Source organism: Acinonyx jubatus, chromosome A2 (assembly GCF_027475565.1).
Source record: "Acinonyx jubatus isolate Ajub_Pintada_27869175 chromosome A2, VMU_Ajub_asm_v1.0, whole genome shotgun sequence".
NCBI classification, from domain to species: Eukaryota; Metazoa; Chordata; class Mammalia; order Carnivora; family Felidae; genus Acinonyx; species Acinonyx jubatus.
Window position 1 is genome coordinate 151045235 of NC_069383.1, and position 17739 is coordinate 151062973.

At 48.7% G+C, this 17739-nt stretch overlaps 1 protein-coding gene across 1 annotated transcript in view; it reads right to left on the minus strand.

Moving 5' to 3' along the window:
- EXOSC7 (exosome component 7) overlaps positions 1 to 17739 on the minus strand; it is a 36883-nt gene that overhangs the window by 15734 nt on the left and 3410 nt on the right. The window contains exons 2-3 of the mRNA XM_027038513.2: positions 8404 to 8505; positions 8020 to 8114 (exon numbers count right to left, since the gene is read on the minus strand). Of these exons, the coding sequence (XP_026894314.2) occupies positions 8020 to 8114; positions 8404 to 8505 (197 nt within the window). The remainder of the gene's footprint in view (positions 1 to 8019; positions 8115 to 8403; positions 8506 to 17739) is intronic.

Below are 17739 nucleotides of genomic sequence, written 5' to 3' on the forward strand. Positions count from 1 at the left end.
TGACAGGGGTCCCCCCCCCAACTTTAACAGAAGCCATCTTTATCCAAAGAGACACGAGAGAACAATAGTAAAGTGAACCTTGGCCAGTAATAATTAACTCTCTTATCTTGACAGTAGAATGCTCTTCTCGGACAGGCCCAGGAGGCCAGGAGGCCTAGAGTCAAGCAGTCTGGCCATGGAGGGGTCACATCACATACACCACCCCGAGTTTTCATCTAAAATGCACCACGAGGGGCGCCCGGGTGGCTCAGTCGGTTAAACGTCCAACTGCAGCTCAGGTCATGATCTCACAGCTCGTGGGTTCGAGCCCCGCGTCGGGCTCTGTGCTGACAGCTTGGAGCCTGGAGCCTGCTTTGGATTCTGTGTCTCCCTCTCTCTCTGCCCCTTCCCTGGTCCTGCTCTGACTTTCTCTCTCAAAAATAAACATTAAAGAAAATTTATTTTTCTGTTTTTTAAATGTACCACCAAACTCTCAAAACAAAAACCACAACGTTAAGTACCATGACCTTCCTTGAATGATTTAGAAGATATGTATGATGGCATGCCAATTATATCACAAACTAGATTATCACTGTACTGAAAAGCAGGAAAATGAAATGAGAAAGACTGCCAGCTGATTAAATATTAGAATAGCCCTTTTACTTTATTTGCTATTTTTCAAGAGAAAAAAACTTTTCCATTTTGGCCTCTTGAATCTTACGCCCAATTACCTCAAAAAAGAATAAAAAAGCATCAACATTTGTTGCCCTAAGCATTATTCAAAAGTATTTTGGGGGGCGCCTGGGTGGCTCAGTCGGTTAAGTATCTGACTTCAGCTTAGGTCATGATCTCATGGTTTATGAGTTTGAGCCCTGCGTCAGGCTCTGTGCTATCAGCACAAAGAGCCCTCTTGTTCTCTCTCTCAAAATAAATTAATAAACTTAAAAAAAAAAAAAGTATTTTGAGGGGGAAGGCACCTGGATGGCTCAGACAGTTAAGCATCTGGCTTTTGATTTTCGCTCAGGTCATGATCTCGTGGTTCATGGGATCAAGCCTCATGTCAGGCTCTGTGCTGACAGCTCAGAGCCTGCTTGAGGTCCTCTCTCTACCTCTCTCTTTGTTCCTTCCCCGCTTGCACAAGCATACATGCATTCTCTCTAAATAAACATTTTTTTAAGTTTTTTTTTTTAAGATTTTCTTTTTCAGCAATATCTACACCCAACACAGGGCTCGAACTCACAACACCGAGATCAAGAGTCTCATGCTCCACCAACTGAGCCAGCCAGGCACCCTATTATGCAAAAGTATTTAATGGGAAATTTTTGAGGGTTTTGGCTTAATAAAAAACAAACCCTCAATACATTATATACATCTGTGAGATAAGTAACCATTCCAATAATCATTTTGCTGTAATGAAGAGGGTCCAGAAAAGTAACAAACCAGCTGTTTCAGTCAGTACGGTCTCTACAAAATCATGTATTGAAACTTTCTGGTCCACGCACTCATCCATCTAGAAGGTACCAGCTCTATGCTAGCACTGGAGACGGAGAGACTGAGCAAGGTGGATGCAGGCCCTAAGCTGGCAATTTCACAAAGTCAGGGAGCTTCATGATAGGGAGCAAAGAGCAGGAGTAGGGCTGGGGAGGATGTCAACCAGTGCCGAGGACCTCAACCCAGAAGGTGAGCAAAAGTGGGTCAGGGTACAGACAGGCAGAGGGGTTCCAAGCAAAGCAAAACCCACATGAAGGCTCAGGGCTGTGCCTACCCCATCTGCACAATGCTAAAAATCTCACCTAATGTATTTAAACATCTCTTTTGTCTAGACCATTCTCATATAGGTGTAAGGACGACCCCTAAAACAATCAGAATGTATCACTATATAATAACTCTGTTTCTCTAAATATATAGTCTTCCCTTACCACTATGAGCCAGCAGAGCCCTAATTTAAAATCCCCAAGAGAAACTTCATTACTGCCACAGCAACCTTGCTATTCCCTCACGGCCTCTGCTGGACTCAGGCACTGAGCCACAAAAAGCAGCTCACTTAAGGTGAAATAATCAAGTTACCAAGGACCAACTTAGTAATTTTGCACAGCCAGCACACAAAAGCTGCTTCTAATTTACACACTCATCAATATCAAGATCTATCTTTTAAGTGTGTAAAAACACATCTCTATAGAGCTAAATAGACAAATCTAGTTAGGAGGTGCTTATGCTTAAAATGTGTCCCTTTCCCTGACTGCAGTGGGCACACCCTCCTGGGTATGACTAATTAATTACTTAGGGATTGATGCATTCCCTCTTCTACAGTCCCAAGGGCTGATTTACAAAACCTCCTGGGTCCAACTGGCTAAATTCATCTACCCGTAAGACCACGCCCCACTGTTTTTTTGTGGTTTTTTTGACATTAATTTAAAGTGGGAATTTTTCCTATTTTAAAAGTTGTTGTTTTTTTTTTTTTTTTTTTTTTTAACACATTGTACTTTCAGCATAGCTGGTAGTCAGGCAGAGAGGAAGGTTTAGAGGCTCATGAGACCATGAAAAGCTCCCGCATCTGGATGGTGCCAAGGCCCCCGGAGTGACTCTGGGGAGGAGGCTGGGAAAATGGAAGGGAATCGTCGGTGGCCGGGCGTTGGGGCACAGTAACTTCAGGTAACGCAAGAAGAAAAGCCAAAGACCCCATATTCTAACAAAGGATGAAGGGTAGGGCTGGGGAAGAGAACTGAGGGTCCCCCCTCATCACTAGGGGTGCTCCTAGCACAAGGACACTTCCTAGAAGAGGTGGACGGAGATGCCGGCCATGTCAGAGGACAAGAAACCGAATGCCCGCAGAGGCCAGCCAGGTGACTACGTGCATCTGAACAAAGAGCAACCGGAGATCGGTGATCCGTGAGGGAGGCTGACAAACTGTCCAGCCACTCCAAAGGCATTTTAACTCACCTCTGAAAACAAACTCCATTAGTGAAACAAAAACCTCACAAGTGGGGTCTGACCTACGGGAGAATGTGGTGAGACCTCAGATGGCCCAACCCTCTTGTTATACAAGGTGGAAAACTTTAACAGCTCTTTTGAATGTTTACCATGTGCTAGAAACCACTCTTAGCACGTTAGATGCGCCAGCTCAATCAATTCTCACAACAACCCTACTATTATTTACGACCCCATTTTAGAGAAAACAAAACAGAGTCCCAGAAAGGTTATATAATTTGTCCAAGCTCACACAACTAGGGACGGGCGAGCTAAGACTCCAAGCCAGGCAGCCCAGCCCTCATCTGCAAGGCTGCACCGGACTCTCCCTGAAGGTGGAATTCGGCATGCCTGGCTTGTGGCCTGACATGAGTCAAGCTAATGAATGGATGCTCTGGTCTTGAGATTTATTGTTAGACCACAAATACTGGAGTCAAGGAATGCAGACCAAAGGAGCCCTAAATAAAACGCTTCTCTATTAAGTGCAAAGTTTAAAAAGAGGGAAAGCACAACAGGCAGTAATCCTGGCTCCCTGCTCAGAGGTATCACAATACATTCTTTCAGCAGGGGAGTGTTTGCTCAGGGTTTGGGGCATAAAACCAAGTGCGTTCTCTGTTTACAACTGCCAAAACCAATTCAGATCCTTCCTAAGTATGACCCAGCCCCTCTTCCAGGGCAGTTGGGAAATTGCTTGCTGAGCCAATAAACTAATAAAAATCCTGGGAATGCTGCCCCACCCAGGTCTCCACCCATCCTGACTCATCACCTCTACTGTGCTCCTCCTGCCTGGCACATCCCTGATTTAACTGGGGTAGAGTGAGATCAAGGCCATGTCCACCTGAGACAGGATTTCAGACACTAGCCCATTGTTTCCCTTGTGATCCATCTAGCCTGCAAATCTATGGAGTCTTACAGCCAGGTCAGGCCAGGACCATGACAGAGGACAGTGATTTAGCAGGTTCGTGGGGCAGGGCTAGCTCTGGGCCTCACCCCTCCAGGAGTCAGTCAAGTGGTCCCGGCAGCAGGCCCCAATCCCTCCCATTCCCCTGTGTGCACATGTGCTCATTTCTGAACCTGCAGAAGCTTCCTTATGAGTGGGGATGGGAACAGTAACACATTTTGAACTGTTCATTGTAAGTTTCTGGGGAGAGTTATCAGTTCTTTCTGGAGACTTTCAGAGTACAGCTAGCTTCAAATGAGTTCTGCAGTTTGCCTGTCTGCTTTGTCCCCCGTCCATCAGGCACCAACAGGGACCCCCGCGAGCAGCACTAAGCACTGAGGAACAGAGATCAAGTGGCTCCTTCCACCAATTCAGGGCTTGAAGCTTCCGGTTCAATATTAGTGACAAATACGAGTAACCACATCGAAAAGTAAAGATCCCACCGGGAAGTGGCAAGTGTTGAGCACACCAAAATGTCTATGAATGAAACACGTTCTCCTCAGCTCCCTCAGTGAAAAACTGAAGCCGCTGGGAGAGGCTAAACCACGCTTCCTAACCCCCCATCAACATGTTGTCAGAGCAGAGACTAGATGGACCGCCACCTAGTGGTAGCCCAGACTGACACACCAGCTCACTCAATTCTTACCTTTCCTCCAGGTTTCTGATAGAAACCATCTTTTTCAAAGTTTCAAAGTTCTTACTTAAAACAGCCTGGTCTCGGGTTATGACTAACAAATCGAAGACAGGAGATGGGAGTTAGAAGGTCCCAGATTGCTCCCAGTTTTGATGTGTGTTGCCAGGCATCCCTGGGGCAGTGCTCAGGAACCCCAAGTCTTTACTACTCCACTGGGATGGGGATCAGGGCTGGTACAGCTGAGCAGCCCCCTCCCAAGGGAAACAACCCCTAGGCACAGGGGGAAATGATGGGGGTGGGAGGCCAGGTCTACCTCAGGTTCCATGTATTATTCCAAGCCAACAAAACCAAAGTAGGACGAGTTAGTGGAAAAGCAGTTAGCTCTCTAATCACCAGGAATTGAAATAATTATTAAACCCTGGAAGTTGCTGATGAGTCAAGCTGGGCTCAGACTGACAGCCCCACCCTGCCCCAATTACTGTCCTCCGGCTGGGTAACACTTCGGCTTCAGTCTGTGGATGGGCAGATGCCCTGGGCTCTCCTGCGGAAGGACTTCATGGGTAAAAGCCTTAGAGCTGGGCACATCTACATTCCTAGTCACTGGATGGGAATAAAGGGGTTTGTTTGTTTATGCAATTAAGAGTTACTCTTTAGGGCGCCTGGGTGGCGCAGTGGGTTAAGCGTCCGACTTCGGCTCAGGTCATGATCTTGCAGTTCATGGTTCGAGCCCCGTGTCGGGCTCTGTGCTGACAGCTTGGAGCCTGGAGCCTGCTTCGGATTCTGTCTCCCTCCCTCCCTGCCCCTGCCCGGATCGCACTCCATCTGTCTCTCTCTCAAAAAACAAACATTAAAAATAAAAAAAAGAGTTGCTCTTTGAAGATTCAGATGAGGCTTTGATAAAGGTGGCAGTCAGCAGTGCTTGGTGAATCAACATCTCCTTTCTCTGTAGGAATACGAGGTTTTGTGAATCTCTCATGGTGATTCTATCACAGTAACTGAGCCGCTTAAATAAGACACTAAAATGTGCCACTTGAGACTATCCATCTTGAAAGAGAATCAAGGAGGACTCCCTGGGAACTGGAGCTTCTGGGCCTGTTGAGGGTCTCCTGAGAGAAGAGAGGGGAGAGAAGAGAGGAACGGGCAGCCCAGCTCAGCTGGGAGGGGGAAGCTACTCCTGGGAGCCGGATCTTGGGAAGAGGCAGCTCTCTGCCTCCTCCCACCCTGGAGCCTCCCTTCCTTCACAGCTGGGACAAGAGCAGCAGGCTAACCTGGAGTCGTGTTCAGACACGGAGCCACAGTGAAATGTGTCCCCTATACCTAGCATCTGAAGGCAACACCTTCCCTTTGGTGTGGCTGGGCTGACTGCCTGTGGTCTGCCTAAGATGAAGGAGGTACAAGACAGTGAGGAGGAAGAAAAGAAAAGCAAATTCCAGTTCCCCACACATGGTGTCTGCCCCTCGGTGACCGTTCACTACACTGAATTAGGCAGGTCAAGGCCAGGAGAGACATTTTTCTTCCACCAACAGCAAAGGAATCAGCTGGAGGCCCGAACAGGGTCACCACCATCCACGTCAGCTTAAAGGATGAGCCAGTCCCACTGGACAACCCAGATCGGCGAGGGGAGGCGGGTCCAACCAGAAGAGGAGACGGCTGGCTGGGGGCGGGGGTGGGGGGGCGTCTCGCAGGGCAGGGTGCAGGAATGGGCTGGAAGGAATACTGGCCAGAAAGCTGAACTCGGATACGTTCTCGGAACTCTGAGCACCACACCCCCGGCAAGCTGGCTTCTGTAGGCTGCGCGAAGTAGAACAAGGCAAGACTCAGGGTCGTAGAGGCCCGAGCCAGCATTACTAGCTCTGTGACCCCGGGGGTTTGTTTACCTTCTCTCAACCAAGTTGGTTGTCTCTCTCATAGGAATGTCGTGAGGACAAACTTCTGAGTTTGGAAGAAGATCAGAAGAATATAACTCACCATGTAAATGGGGGTTGGCATCTATGCCAAAAAGGCGGACACAGCGGGCCCAAGGCTGCTATCTTTAGAAGGGCCTGCTTGAAAGGTGGGCCCTCGGCTGGCATCTGGGAACTTGACTCTCAGTGTTCCCAGTCAACAGTGAACTGTGGTCTGCTATGCCTAGACTATTTGTGCAAATAATATGATAAGGGGAGTATCTGCTTTCCTTCTGGGATTTGGAAATTTTGGTATGTGTTAAGCACAGGGTGCCCATGTGACCAGCCCCAGTGAAAATCTCGGGGGCCGAGTCTCTAATGGGCTTTCATGGGCAGAATCATCACACACATTGCCGCATTTCGTGGCTATAATAAATCTCAGCTGCGAGTACAACTATATGCTAAGTCCTGGGGGTCCTTCCAGCAAATCTCCAAATACGGGAGTGGTCTTGGGGACTCCCATACAGAACCAGTATTACATATCTGCACCCAGCATGAGCTAAGAGAGAGCCTCACCCACCTCGAGAAAGCCTGCCGTCACCATCTAGTTAGAAGCAACGTTCTAGACAGAAGAGGGACTGAGCTAGGATCCCAGGTTTAAAAAGCCCAAGGCCAGAGAAAGGGGAGGCAACAGGAGGGAGAAAGAACACTCACGGAAAGCCCACTGGGAGCCAGTCATGGTGCTGGCACTCACTCTGCCTTCCTTATTTCATTCCGTCATCCTCACAAGAGTATTAGTGCCCCGATTTTTTAGATAAAGAAACTTAGGCACAGAGAGACTAGGTAACTAGCCTGAGATCACACAGCTGGCCAGAGAAGGCTGGCTGCTGCAGAAACTGCGGAGTCCTCACTTTTCTAGCAGCCGCGCGGCCTGCCTAGCTGCCACTCCCTCTGTCTGTCAGGCTATTTGGCCAGCCCTCGTCCTTGCTCTGCCAAGCAAGTCATGAAAAGTTTTCTGCAAAACTAGAGCAGGAGGAGAAACAAGACATTTTAGACCAAATGACCCTTATGTATCTATGTTTGATATTCTTCAAAGCACTGTAATACCCACCATTTCACTGGACTCTCATAACAACCATGTGCTGGGCTGCCTGATGCCCTCCTTTCTCCAACAGGGACAAGGCCCAGTGCGGTGACTAGGACAAGGGCAGGACTCGAGCCAAGGCCTTCTTCCACACACCCCAGTGCCTGGCGCATAGGAGGGGTGCAGGAAATACCTGCTGGCTGCAGAGGTGATGACTGAATACAAAATCAAAGTGGGCTCAAAGGAAACCAGAGGTCCAGTCTCCAATCTACTTATTCACTTACTTACTTACTTATGTATTTGAGAGAAGGTGCACCTGCAAGTGGGGGAGTGACAGAGGGAGACAGAGAGAGAATCTTAAGCAGGTTCCACGATCAGGGTGGAGCCTGAGGCGGGGCTTGATCTCATCACCATGAGATCATGTCCTGAACTAAAATCAAGAGCTGGAAACTTAACCGACTGAGCCACCCAGGCACCCCTCTGAATCTTCTTTTAAATCGTTTTTCTTTAAAAACATATGCATGGTACTGACCAGTCAACGAAGAACTCCAAGTACCCTTCATTGGGTTTCTCCAGCTTCGGCGTCCCCATTTCGGCTTTCACTCCCACCAAGATGTCTGTGTGACCCTGCAGACACACGCAAGAAGGGTCCTCACTCAGGGCAGGTAGCCACATACCCAACCGCCTCCTTCCTCTCCCAGACTGTGCCCCCGGGGACTCTCAGGAACTTGTGAAGTGGCCCTTTGGAAAGGTAAAGGGTCCTTCAGATCTAGACAGATACCCGCCCAGAATTTGGCTTGGGTCTTGGGTCCACCCCAGAAATGTATGTGCTCCCAAAGCCCTGAGGGGTCTGCAGCTGGTCCCCTAGGACCTGCCCATCCTCCCCCCGGGCACGGACCGTGGCCACAGTACTCACCAGCTTGACCCTGGCAGACCCACTGGTGTTGGACACCACGTCGGTTTCCACTTCGACACATCGGTAGTCCTCACAGCCACGGCCGTCCACACGGAGGTCTTCCTAAGTGCAACGACCACAATCCTAACACAACCACAACCAAAGCACCAACAGACTCCCCAACTCATCCGTGCCATTTCCCTCCTAGAGAACTAGGCAGTACAACATCCCCTTCCCCCTTAGCGAATCATCCAAAACTCTCCCCTTTTGCTGGTAACAATATTCCTATCTTACATCTGAGGAAACAAAGACTCAGAGAAGTAAAGCGGCTTGACGGATGTGATGCAGCCATGATGCAGCCATGTGGCCGACGTCCCACAGCTGGTGAGAGCACACTGGGTTTCTACCCAGGTACGTCCCAGCGCAAAGTCCACACCACATCCCACTATACCAAACAGACACACGGAACAAACAAAATCATAACAAGAGGCGAAATAAGCTGCCTCTTTCCAAGTCTGCAAGTCCAAAACCGCACCAGGAGGTATTATGCACTGTCGGGGCCACAGAGTCCAACTCTCTCGGCCGCCGGCCTCCCGCACCCTAACCTGAACAAAATCTACTCTGTTAACGGCTAAAAAACCCAGCTATCATCTCTACCCTGGGCATTCTCTAGAACAGGGACGGCACACCTCGGCACGAGAGCCACCTGCTTCTGTAAAACGTCTCGCTGGAGCACGGCCAGGTCCGTTCGCTGAGGTTGTCCATGGCTGCTTCACACTCCAACGGCAGAGCTGCGCGGTTGTGACAGAGATCTTACGAGCCACATGCCCCAAATCTTCACCATCTAGCCCCTTACAGGAAAAGCTTGCCGACCTCTGCTGAGGGAGATGTGTTTCAGGGTGGCCCACGTCCTGCCTGCCCTTTATCCCTGTTTATTTACTCTTACCCACGTATCTCACAGGCACACACTTTATGCTGTGGTTGTGATCCAGTATGACCATTACTTATCCTGCTGCTCAACGTGTTCCAGATTTGGCCACTGGGAGTTCCTTTGGGTTGCTTCCTGCATTCTTTCAACACACTTGCGATCTTTCCCAAGCACACCTTTACTTCTGACAAGACAAGATGTTCCAGCCTCTTGTATTTTTCCCTGCCCTGGCCTTGGGGTCAGCCCTTTCTCTGAGGAGTCCTGGTTCCTTTTATTGAAGAATGGTGCTTTTAAAAACCAGGATCTGGGTGCTAAGCAAGTTCACTACTACTGGGGTGTCATTGCTTCCAGACCTTCTCAGCAGACAGAGCTCGATAACTATGTACGTACTTATACTCACCCACACAGCACTAACCCATACAGCTCTTCTATCCATGCAGCTCTTAAAAGGCCCTGATATGGGGCACTTGGGTGGCTCAGTCGGTTGGGCGTCCGACCTCGGCTCAAGTCATGATCCTGCGGTCTGTGAGTTCGAGTCCCGCATCGGGCTCTGTGCTGACAGCTCGGGGCCTGCAGCCTGCTTCGGATTCTGTGTCTCCCTCTCTCTCTGTGCCCCTTCCCCACTCATGCTCTGTCTATGTCTCTCTCTCAAAAATGAATAAATGTTAAAAAAAAAAAAAAAAAAGGCCCTGATAGCTGGTTCTAACTTTCCTTCGTGTCTTATTCAGAACTTCTTTCTCAGACAGGGAGACACCTGGCTCTCATTATCCACAAGGTATTTATTAAATCTTAGTATACTCATGAAGTACTTTCAGAATTGCTAACCCATACCCCTGCGAGCAACAAATTTACTAGTGGAGGACAGTACTTGCGTGGCGTTCTTTTTGTCTTTAGCCTTACAGTGAGTGCCCACCCCACATCCCATTTTCCATCGTCTCCCCCTCCTTGAGCGTGCCTGTTATTCCCTCCTACCCCTGTGAGGCTCATCGGTACCTGTTTGTGCTCGAGTCTGGGTGCCCCGCATCCTGGCTACTTTTAATTACTCGTTTACATTGTGGGTATGCAGACTAGCACCATGACTCTAGAAGTCAAAGCTATCAGAAAAGGTGTGCTCAGGGAAAGGTGGCTCTGCCCTCAGCCCTATTTTCACACCCCCATCTTTCTGCCTCGTTCCCACCCACCCCGGGCAGGTAACCAGGCTATTTACTATTTAACTGCTGGTTCATAGTTCCTGTATTTCCTTTGCACAAATGAGCAGATCCATGAATATATTTTATCCTTCTTTCTTAAATGAGGAGTGGTACACTACAGATACTTTTTTACACTTTGCTTCTTTTTCTTTCTTCTTTCTTTTTTTTTTTAACACTTAATACATATGTGGGCAATCACTATACATCAGCTCACGAAGACCTTCCTTATTCTTTGTAAACATTTTCTTTCTTTAAGATTTTAAGTAATCTCTACACCCAACACGGAGCTCGAACTCACGACCCTGAGATCAAGAGTTGGATGCTCTTGGGGCGCCTGGGTGGCTTGGTCGGTTAAGCATCCGACTTCGGCTCAGGTCATGATCTCCCGGTCCGTGAGTTCGAGCCCCGCGTCGGGCTCTGTGCTGACCGCTCAGAGCCTGGAACCTGTTTCGGATTCTGTGTCTCCCTCCCTCTCTGCCCCTCCCCTGCTCATGCTCTGTCTCTCTCTGTCTCAAAAATAAATAAAAACGTTAAAAAAAAAAAAAAAGAGTTGGATGCTCTTCTGACTGAGCCAGCCAGGCGCCCCCTTTGTAAACATCTTTTGAAAGCACTTTTTTTTTTCTTTCAGAAAAAGACTCATTAGCTTATGAGATTCTCAAAGGGGCTAATGCTCCTCAAAAAGTTTAAAAACACTGTTCTGAAGTATGTAACTGTCACAAACTTATCTTTAAACAGCCTGGCTAACTGCATATATGACTGACATTTTGATTCTGAGACACTGAAATCCAGCAAAGCCCAACCCCCACCATCTACCCTGTTCGTTTCTACTCTTTTCTTCCCCCAATTCCTGTTAATGAAGAGAAAATAAGCATCACAAGTCAGCTTGAAGTCCCTTTGCCGGCTCATCCACTCCCCAGGCCATTCCCTTGCTGGAGGCAACCCCCATCGTGAGTCTGGGGAGACCTGTACTTGAAAGCAACAGAATTTCAAGTCTAGGAAATGAGTTAGATAAAGTGACCCCTCTTCACTAAAGGATCCCAAAACTATGTAACTGTCTCTTAACAACCCCACAGCACACAGCAGCACAGGAAAGGCTTCCTAGGTCAGTCTCTGATGCTCCACCCCCCCCCCCCCCCCCCCCGCCGACCCCATGCCCTGCTAGGAAAGTGAAAACAGGGCCCAGAAACATCCTTTACAAAAGACTCCTTCTTGAGGTGCAAGTAAAGTGCAAGTGTGATCAATCACTACGAGTATTAGTCATGGGCTCCGGGCCTGGTCCTGCCGTGACTAGCTGCTTGACTTAGGACGAGATGCTCTAGACTAGTTCCCTCCTCTGTTAAAAGAATGGACATTGAATCAGAAGGCCTCAAAGGTGCTGCTCTAATTCTACAGACCTGTAAATTGAAACAGCCACAATCATTTGCAACAATGAACAGTAGCTACTACCTGAGTGCCTTTACCACATAGGAAGTGATGTGCCAGGAAATGCTACACAGTTGACACATTTAATTTTCAAAATAACCCTGTAAGAGAGCTTTTTTTCATTCCATTTTACAAATGAGGAAAGAGGCTGAAAGATGCTAAATGGCCGGCTCAAGGCCACAGCCGATAAGGAGCACCCGAACCCCGCGCCAGACCTCGGAACAAGTCCACGTGGCCTCCTGCGTTCTAAAGGGTCTCTCCACCGTGCAACAGGAGTGAGCACGGCCTCCCTGCGAGGATGCTGGCTATACCAGTTGGTCCTGTTGATGAAGAGGACTCTGCACGCAGGGAGGCCACAAGGTGACAGGTTTCCCCACCATGGCTTTAAAATACCACTTCTCTGGGGAGCGCCTGGGTGGCGGGGTTGGTTAAGCGTCTCACTTTGGCTCAGGCCATGACCTCATGGTTTGTGAGTTCAAGCCCCGCCTCAGGAGCCTGCCTTCTGTCTCTCTCTCTCTCTCTCTCAAAAATAAATAAAACATTAAAAAAATAAAATAAAATACCACTTCTCTGGAAAGACCTAGTCACAACCTTTTGTCGTGACATGCCCCTTGTTCCAGGATGGGACTGGGAGGGGGCCAGAAAACTGGGCCTCACCAGGTATTGCCTTTCCAACCTTTACATCACTCTCTGTCCCCTGGGGAAGGCTCTATGGGAAGGGCTCAGGTGACAAATAAGAGATAAAAAGCTACAAATTTTTCTGTGCAAGCATGCATAGAATTTTTTTTTTTTTTTTTTTTTTTTTGGATAGGAAAAGAGCACTGGGATGCCTGGGTGGCTCTGGTAGTTAGTTGAGCATCCAACTCTTGATTTCAGCTCAGGTCATGATCCCAGGATCATGGGATTGAACACCATGTCAAGCTCTGCACTAAGCATGGAGCCTGCTGAAGAGTCTCTCTCCCTCTGGGGCCCCTGGGTGGTTCAGTCGGTTAAGTAGCCAACTTGGTTTTGCTCGGCTCAGGATGCGATCTCTCGGTTCATGAATTTGAGCCTTGTGTTGGGCTGTGCTGACAGTGTGGAGCCTGCTTAAGATTCTGTGTCTCCCTCTCTCTCTGCTCCTCCCCTGCTCAAGCTTGGGTGCTCTCTCAAAATAAATAAACTAAAAAAAAACCAAAACCAAAAAACCTCTCCCTCTTCCCCTCCCCCACTCACCAGCATATAATAAAAATATATATATATAAAACAAAAACACAAAAAAAACACCTAAGAGAATAAGAGAAAAACAAACCAAAAAACCCAAACAAATTAGTCTATGAATCACTGCACCCACAACTTTTCTTTTTTTTTTTTAATCCAGCATTCCTCATAAAAGGCTTAAAAATCACCCAAACCTGCTTGGCCTGGCTCAGAGCCAGAGGCCCGACCAAAATATTTATTCTCTGGTAGTATTCAGAAGCAAAGGAACTAATCCCTGTGTGAACATTTAAACAGGGGCTGCCCTGAAGTGAAAGCTCATTCAAAAACTCAACAGAGACATCAACATGTGCAGGACGACACCACCAAGTGGGGCCCTGTCCTTCTCTGCCGAGGGGGCGGGGGTGGCTCCCGGGACTTTCCAGTTGTTAACTCGCAGTTGGGTGTGGCGTGGTGGGGTCCCCTCCAGCCTCTATTTAAACCTCTCCTGTCACATACCAGCTTTGCGACCTTACGCAAGTTAGTTCCTCAACAGCTTGGGGTCCGTCCGTCCAGAAAGGGGAACTGACCCCAACCTTACAGAATTAAGGAGAATCCAGAAGCCAGGAGTCATTTCAGGGGACCCTCAGCGCAGTGTAACACGCAGAATGCCCCCTCCACAGTTCCCTTCTCCTGTTCTGGGGCGCGTATCAGCTCACCGAATCCTCAAAAACAACCGTGGAGAGAGGTTACTGACGAGGTCCCTGAGGCACCAGTCTCGCTGTTTGTGACAGACTGGAAGGACAGGTGACTCCACCCAGAGCTGCTTTCCTCACACCCAGACAACCCAGTCCTATGGCTCCCTAACCGAAGCTGAAAGTGGGCTCTGCTAGCCTAATGTGCTTGGGGAGGTTTAGACTGTGTCCTCAGTGATGTTAACCCCCTCCACCTTGCTCTGACATGTCCAACACCTCGGACGTGCTAGCGAACGGTAGCTGGAATGCCACCCCTACTGGAACACGACCCCACTTAGAAGGACCACATCAGATCGAGCTCTGCAGGCCCCACTCAAGTCACCGCAGGCAAAATCAGATGTCGATCTTCATTCCCCCCCCAAGCCTATTTGAGTAGTCCTGCATTTCCTCGCAAGGGTGGGATTCTGTTCACCTTGTAAAGTGCCTGAGCGCGTACTTTCCGTGCCGTGGGCCTGCAAATGGAAAGGGCATGGGGCTCCAGATCAAGAGCCCTGAGGGCTGGCTCCAGTTCTGCATGGCCAGGTTGAGCAGCTGAGTACTGACTGCTCAATCTTACAGCTAAAGACCTGTCTCAGCCCTGCTCCCCCTTCTGTGCTGCTCCTCCAGCGACGCTTACGAAGAAAGCTAGAGCCACAAGAAAAGAAACTGAAACCATCAGCTGAGCTACACCTCCCTTCAACTGCCAAGAAAAATTCCATAACATGGCTTTGCCAAAGCCCCAAGGGGAATGCCTCCTGGTGGGGCTAATCCATTGCTAGGGTGGTCTAAACCTATGGAGTCCAGTTTAATGTCCAGGTCATGGCCAGAGCACCAGTAAACAGACCTCTGGAAAGCCTGTCGTGTCTACTGAGCCCACATGACCGAGTCACCATCCACCCCCAACAGCCCGAGCCAATGGCAGGTGCTCACAACCCAGAGAGCAACCAGCTCCTCTGGCATGAATCATATTCTCTCCTTGGAATGTGATCTCTGACCTGGGAAATACTCAAGAAGAAGGGAGTTAAAGAGGAGCGGACACGTCAGGTGTGGAGGGAGGCTGGAGAGGCCACACAGAAGAAAGGCAGGGGGCGGGGGTTGGGGGAGGGGTCAGATTATACCAAGATGAAGGGAAGCTAGACAGCAAATGGCTGCAGAGAAGGGATACACTTCAGGACAGAGAAGGGTAGGTGTCGCCAGAGACATAAAGACAGGCAGACAGTGCAGACCATGTGATCCACGCTGGAGCCCATGGGATGTGGTCCTTGGAGCTCCCTAGGGACTTCCTAGCCCTTGCCACAAATCCCCTCTTTTTTTTTTTTATTTTTTTTTATAATGTTTTTATTTTTATTTTTGAGAGACAGAGAGAGACAGAGTATGAGCAGGGGAGGGGCAGAGAGAGAAAGAAAGATACAGAATCTGAAGAGGCTCCAGGCTCTGAGCTGTCAGCACAGAGTCCAACACGGGCCTTGAACTCACAAGCCGTGAGATCATGACGTGAGCCGAAGTTGGACGCTTAACCGACTGAGCCACCCAGGTGCCCCAAATCCCCTTTCTCTTGAGATAATTCAATCATCTCTAGCCTTCCACACTGAAAGAGCTTAAATCTCAATAGCCACAGCCTGAACCCCTAATGGGGTCACTGTGAAGCCTGGGGCTACAGTGTGTATGGTTTGGGACAAAGTCATACTTCTGATGGAAAAAACAAACTTGAAAAGGAGCCAACGTTTCTTCAGGGTTGACCACACGCCAGGCGCTGTATATTTTGTCATCTCATCATTCCTCACAACCCCATTCGGCCCCCAGATGGACATGTTCTCATTTTACGTGTATGTGCAGGTGGGGAGGGGGGTTAGCTCCACTACTCAGATAAAATCTCTCTGGCTGTGAATGGCAGAGCTGGGAAAGGAGCCTGCAAACACAGTGGGCGACCACATGACCTCAGGCAGGCGGGAGCAGAGACTCCACGGCAGGCTCTCAGCTGGACCAGGCCAGTGGTCTGCCCAGGGGCCAATGTCTGCTGGCTGCATCAAAATCTCCCAACATTTTATGACAATGTCCATTCCCGAGCTCCAGCCCCAGAGGTTCTGATTCAGAAGGTCTGGGTAAAGCCTGGGAATCTGTACTTTGTGGCTGAGTAAAAGGTACTTCCAGGCGTCAGAATCACTGGGCTGTGACGGAGGTTAGCGATGTCTTCTCATGAAGAAAACACACCTCTAGCCAGTGAAGCAAACTCCAAAGGGGACAAATCCTAGATTCTGCAAATTCTGAAATCTGTCCCCCAGTTCCTGAATATTGTAAACAGGGAAAAAAACAGTTTGAGACACAAGTTAGTAACACAAAAGCTGTACAAGAAAAGGCAAATAGGTTTCTAACGGAACTTATAGCCAATATGGAAAAATACTGCCTGAAAAGATAATAATATATGTCATACACTTTTTAAAGTCTAGAAAAATGGTACAGGGGGGTGGGGGGTGAGTCAGAACTTTCCTTCCTCCTTCCTGTTTGCTCACATGCTTCCAGATGAAAAAAAAAAGAGAAGTAGAAATGGGGATTCTCTCTGGCCTTTGTTTTCAGATCCTTATTTAAGGAAGGGAAGACAATGGCTTTCACTGCAGGAGGAAAGCAGCATGAGGATCTGGTATGGGCTCTGCAATCAGACAGATCTGGATTTCTGTCCTCGCTCCACTACACACTTTCTGTGTCACCGTGAACAAGTGACTTAGCCTGTCTGAGCTCAGTTCTTCATCTACAACATAGAGATAATAATATTCACCTTCAAGCCTGTTTCAAAGATTCAGTGACATAAAAATCATAACATGTACCTAACAGGGGTGCCTGGGTGGCTCAGTCGGTGAAGCATCTGACTTCGGCTCAGGTCATGATCTCGCGGTTCCTGAGTTCGAGCCTCGTGTCGGGCTCTGTGCTGACAGCTCGGAGCCTGGAGCCTGTTTCGGATTCTGTGTCTCCCTCTCTCTCTGCCCCTCCCCTGCTTGCATCTGTGTGTGTGTGTGTGTGTGTGTGTGTGTGTGTGTGTGTGTGTGTGTGTCTCAAAAATAAAGATAACAAAAAATTATAATATGTACCTAACAAAAGTGGGACATCCCAGCCTTCAAGGGTGAGAGGCAACCTAACAGAAACCAGTCCAATCGTATGCTAAGAATATTGATGGATCAACCTTTCCATTTTTCCTGCCCCACTCCCTCAGATCCATTCTCCATCTTTCTCTGCTCTCATCTGTGCACCACGCTGACTCCTTCCAAACTGCATCACCTGGGCTCCCTTTACTGGCTTGTGGCTGGGTTTGGTCAATGAAAGGTCAAAAAGGAGAGGAGACAATGCTCCCCGCTCCCTATCCCCAGCACCCCTAATTGGTACCACATTTCTGACAGCACCTTCATCTACCCAAGCCTACAATTTCTGTTGAGCAGTCATTCCTCCACTGTTCTAATTATCACTAGCATCTGGTAACACAACTGCCTCCTTTGGCCCCCTTCAGCCCAGGGGTAACATCTACTCCCTGGTTGCTCATCTTTGGGCTCCCTGGTCTCTCTTATTGATCCTTAAAACCCCCCCATAGCATTATCAAGAGTGATATCGTGAAAGTCTCCTGAATTATCTGAATGAGGTTCCGTATTCTGCCAGGACCTAATGATTCATCTTGCTTGCTCTCAAACTGCTCTCTCTCAAGGGTGCCTCATCCTCCCAGTGGCCAGCTTGAGCCTGTCTATCCATTCCCTCAGGAAGGGACAGTTTCTTATAGAGAGGAACTGTAATCCCAGGAGCTAAGAGGTAACCGTATTCTTTCTAACACATGGCCTGAGAAACAGAAAGCCACTCTGAAGACAGGTAAGAACAAAGCAAAAGCATAAAAGCAGCAGAGCAAGGAAGAGCCTGAAGATGACTTTGAACT